Source organism: Cyprinus carpio, chromosome A23 (assembly GCF_018340385.1).
Source record: "Cyprinus carpio isolate SPL01 chromosome A23, ASM1834038v1, whole genome shotgun sequence".
In the NCBI taxonomy this organism is placed as follows: Eukaryota; Metazoa; Chordata; class Actinopteri; order Cypriniformes; family Cyprinidae; genus Cyprinus; species Cyprinus carpio.
The window spans coordinates 19,874,549-19,879,548 of record NC_056594.1 but is presented as its reverse complement, the minus strand read 5'-3'; the positions used below and the strand labels follow the sequence as shown (position 1 = coordinate 19,879,548).

At 40.8% G+C, this 5,000-nt stretch overlaps 1 protein-coding gene across 1 annotated transcript in view; it reads left to right on the top strand.

The window, feature by feature from the left end:
* Positions 1-5,000, top strand: part of LOC109110479 (nephronectin) — a 121,113-nt gene that overhangs the window by 164 nt on the left and 115,949 nt on the right. The window contains exons 1-3 of the mRNA XM_042713865.1: positions 1-100; positions 768-844; positions 1,834-1,926. The exon at positions 1-100 is cut by the window's left edge and continues 164 nt beyond it. Of these exons, the coding sequence (XP_042569799.1) occupies positions 33-100; positions 768-844; positions 1,834-1,926 (238 nt within the window). The 5' untranslated portion in view covers positions 1-32. The remainder of the gene's footprint in view (positions 101-767; positions 845-1,833; positions 1,927-5,000) is intronic.

Here is a 5,000-nt window from a genome sequence, read left to right as displayed (position 1 = left end):
AGACTGCAGAGAGCGTGATCCGATGTGTGTTTATGATGGACGTGACGCTGTTCTTGTCTCTCGTTTGTGTTTGCGCGGCTGCGGGTTCGAACACACTCAGGTGAGACGCGCTTCTGTCCTTCAACAAAGTTAAACATAGGCTACATAAATACGCTTTTCAAACAAAATATTCAATTCTATGCATTTTATAACCAATACTTAGTTACGAGGCATGTTGTAATTATCGCTAATATCGCTAATTACCATGGTAACCGTAAGTTTTCCGTTGTGCATGTTATTGTAAATATGTGATACATTTTCCATTAGCACCATTGTGATCGTAAAAAAATGCTGTTACCATGGTAACATTTTTAGAAAGGCATAAATAGTGGGTTTTAATCGCGCGATGGCACGTGATATACTATATTAAATACTGTACATAATACACACACATACTGTAGCTACATACATTTCTGTTTCAGAATTTACCACATTATTTAATTATTATTATTTTTTTTAGGTTTACTTATTTAATTGTTCTTTCTGTTCTCATGTCATGTATGTATGTACCAAGAGCTCCTAAAAAAAACAAATTCCTTGTGTGTCAGAATTCTGATTATGATATTGTCACATTTGCATCTTATTTGTGCTAAATTGCGTGATTATAAGATGGATAAAAGAAAAAGTTAAAGGTTAGAGTGAAGTAGTTTTAAAACAATGTTGTCTGTGATGTACTGGTTTGTGTGAATCTGTGTTCTCACGCCTGCTGATGTGTTTGTGTGTCACAGCTCATCTGGACCGCTGCTTCTGTCTGATGCATTGTGTCAGTATGGATGGACGAGAACCTTAAAGGGCCAGTGCAGACGTAAGCAAACACTCACACACAGCCCATGTTTACAACACTATGTAGCAAAGAAGAATAAAGCATGACAGTATGCAACAGTTTTAATCAAATTGGTGTAATCAGGCTGAGCTTTTGACAGGAATAGAAAGCTAAGCGCTGCATTCGTTGCACTGGGATGCAATATTTCATGCAGTTGCATGGGGTTGTTGTCTTAATTTTACTTTTAGTTCAGTTTTAGTTTTTATTTATTTTCAATTAGTAATTTTTTTCTTCATCGTTTACATATTTTACTTATAGATTATTATATATACTAGTTTTTATTGATACTTTGAAATAGTTTTTTATGTGTTTAATCTTATTTTTTAATTTTAGTTAAATTATTATAAAGTATTTTTATCATGTGCTTTTTCATTTTTATTAATTTTATATATATTTTAATATTTTCTATATTTAAAAAATATTTTATATCAGTTTTAGTGCTTCGTCTTAACTTTCAGTTTTATATTGTTATATATTTAAAAATTCACTTATACAATTATAGTTTCTATTAGTATTTTGAATTAGCTTTTATTTTCATATTTAAATTTTTCATTTTAATTTTGGTTTATTTTTATCATGCTTTTTGTCATTATTTATTTTATTAATTTATTGTTATTTTAGTTTTAGTTTTTATTTGTTTTCAGTTAGTAATTTTGGTGCTTCATCTTAAACATATTTCTAATATATACTTTTATATATTCCAATTTTCACTTATACTATTATAGTTTGCATTAATTTTTGAACTAGCTTTTATTTTTATATTTTAATTTAATTTTTAGTCATTTTATTGTGTGCTTTTGTCATTTTTATTAGTTTAAGAAAATAATTAGCAAAAGTAATAGGTCTTATTTTTTTGAGCATACAGAAAACTCACTCTCTGTACACAGTATGCATACTGCAGAAACAGTGTGAGCAGTATGCAGGTTTGAACACACACACACACGCTCTTGTGTTATGTCTGGTTTGTGTAGCCGTGTGTGAGTCGGGCTGTAAACACGGCGAGTGTGTTGGACTGGATCAGTGCCGCTGTCATCCAGGATATACCGGCAAGACCTGCAACCAAGGTAGCACACAATAACACACATGAACACACACTTTCCCTTATAAAACTCACAGTACGTCTCTCACCTAATAATACAAACACATGTGAAAGTGTGAGTGATGACATCATGAGGAGTGTGTGTGTGTGTTTCGGTCATTAATACACAGGTGTCTAAACGTTTGAGCGGTCCGCTGGGGTTTGTGTTAGAGACTGATGGGAGATCTATGTGTCTAATGATGCTTACTGGCCTTATGGGAGACATATTATGATCTGATTTACAGGAGAAACACACGACAGCATGTTTGCTTTGGCCTTTCTGGCTCTTGAAAAATCTGAAGAACGTGATTTGATATATACTTCTCTACGATTATTTATAGAGTGTGTTATATGGAGACCTTCAGGAGGGTTAGTTGTTTTTAAAGAATTTCTATTTTTTAGCTTTAGTATCTTGAGGCTCATCTTGTGGAACCCAATTATGCTCATACAGCTAACAGAGAACATTCTCAGAATGTTCTGTAACATTCTCAAAACATTAGAACACAAACGTTATTTATTCATTCACAGAATGTTTTTTCATGAGACATTTTAGTAAAATTTTCATCTAATGTTTTTAACGTGTTAAAGTACGTTTAGCGAACATTCAAAGTAATGTTTGAAAAACAATCAAATGGAATGTTCCCTTAACGTTTGAAAAACCAAGAAAAACGTCTTGGTTACATATATAACCCTCGTTCTCTGAAGGAGGGAACGGAGATGTCATGTCAGTGACCGACGAATTGGGATATCGCTTAGAAAGACCAATCCACTTCGAGTGTAAACTAAATAAGCCAGTGCACAATGGCATGCGATGATTGCATCCAGCTGCCGCTGATCGCAGCGCGAGTATAATTGGGCAGCAGATGCAACGCATCTCAGGTTTTCGACGTTTCCTTTTAATCAGTCATTACGAGTCACGTCGTGACGACGAATTGGGATCCCTACCAAAGCATCATGGGTGCTGCCCCTTCCAGTGTCCTGTGCAAGTGTCCTAGCCTTTTTGGTGTAGACTGGTGTTAGCAACAAGAAGGCCAGTCACTAGCCTGGGTGCCAGCCCGAACCCCGCCCACAACATTTTTTGGACGGGAAGTTCGGTCTGGACTCGATCCATTGAGGAGTAATTATGCTCGGGGCTCCCAGAAGGCCGAGCCAATCAAATTGCCAGGGCGGGCTTTAATCTATGGGTGCGGGCTGGATGATGGACTATCTGCGTTATGTAAGAAAGGGGCGTCTTGGAAGGTAGGACTCACGATCTCTTTCCTCTGAAGCCTCAGATGAACATGCTTCTTCAGTTGTCTCTTTCGTCGTCTTTCCATTTTTAAAGTTAGGTCAAGTCGCGTTGCAACCGTGTAATGAAGTTGAGACAGGGCCGACAAATGCGATAAGATTTATTTTCATTATTGTCGAGATCTAATCCTAAACTGAGAACTTGTTCGTATATACACGCACCTTTTGGTTTTCTATCAAAAAATGTTATTCGTGCTTGTAAGTACTCCGCCGAATTCTTAAATTCTTTTTACAACAGCGGCAAAGATCATTTACACTCATTACTTCCTACTTCTTCCAGTTCCAGCGTGCGTTGCGTGCAGTTGAACTCTGTTGACAACTATGCGTTGCTCAACATGCGTCACTTACTGCGTTGTTCTGATTGGTTGTAGGTCTATCCAATTGAGTGCAGAGGTTTTTTTTTTACTGGTTCGGTTAAGACACGCCCCATAATTCAAGTGCAATGGAGCAGTATCAGACTCACATTCTGCCTAGAATATGAGTATGACGAAGTCAGGCTAGCCAGTCACTGTTGTCATAGAACTATCCACTCAGTGAGATTGGATAACACTGGGAAAACGTACCTGTTCCACTTGGAGCAGGAAAGTTGCGGGCCTGGTGCCGGATGTTCCGCCATGTCTGGCTGCTGAGGGGATGGAGGAGCTCGACAGGGTCTACAGTATGGACTCTCTGGAGCAGTTTTAGCAAGCCGACACTAACCGGGGCCTCTCAGTGCTTCTACCCATTTGAGGTGAGAACACAGGAGGAATCCGGCTCACTCTGTATGCAAGGCGCCACAAGCCAGCGCCAAAGAGGATGCAACACTTCTAGTAGAGTGAGCTCGCAACCTGAATGGGCAGGGCACACTCTGTGCCTGATAAGCCAGGGTGATGGTATCCACTATCCAGAGGGCCATTCTCTGCTTAGAGACTCGAGACCCGTGGCAGACAAAGAGCTGGTCTGAGGTCCTGAAGCCTTGTGTCTGGTCTACGTAGCATTTCTAAGCTCAAAGTCAGTTGATCCTTCCTCAGAGGAATCTGCCAAGGAGGGGCTGTCACAAGGAGCATCAGTTCCGGGAACTATGTCCGAGTGGGCCAATAAGGCACCACGAGCAGGTCCTGCTCCCTGTCCTCCCTGATCTTGCAGAATGTCTTTGCGAGAAGGTGCACTGGGGGAAACACATACTTGAGAAGGTCCCGCGGTCAGCTGTGTGCAAGTGCGTCCATGCAGAGTGTTCCTTCAGTCAAGGAGTAAAACAACTGGCAGCGAGAAGTCTCTGGAGATGCAAACAGGTCTAACTGAGCAGCTCCCAAATGTCTCCAAATCAGCTGGACTGAACTGATGTGCTTGTGCAGTTGGGGGCCAATCCAAACCACCGACACTGCAAGCCCGTTGAACATGGCCCCCCAGCCGGTGGTGGAGGCATCCATGTAAACCACAGCATGCCTGGAGACCTGTTCTAGGGGCACTCCTGCCCGGAGAAATGGAAGGTCTGACTATGGGGTGAAGGTCTGGCGGCAGGCTGGTGTGACTTGGACCCAGTGACTTGGACCCGCGTTGCCATGCCCACCTCGGGACTCAGCCATGGAGCCAGTGTTGAAGCAGTCTCATATGAAGCAGCACCAGAGGTGTAACTGCTGCTGCAGCTGCCATATGCCACAGGAGTCTCTGAAACTGTTTCAGTGGGACCACTATCCTGCTCTTGAACATATTCAAGCAGTTCAACACCGACTGAGCACGTTCCTGTGTGAGGTGTGCTGTCTGTTTGACTGAATCCAACTCCATACCAAGAAA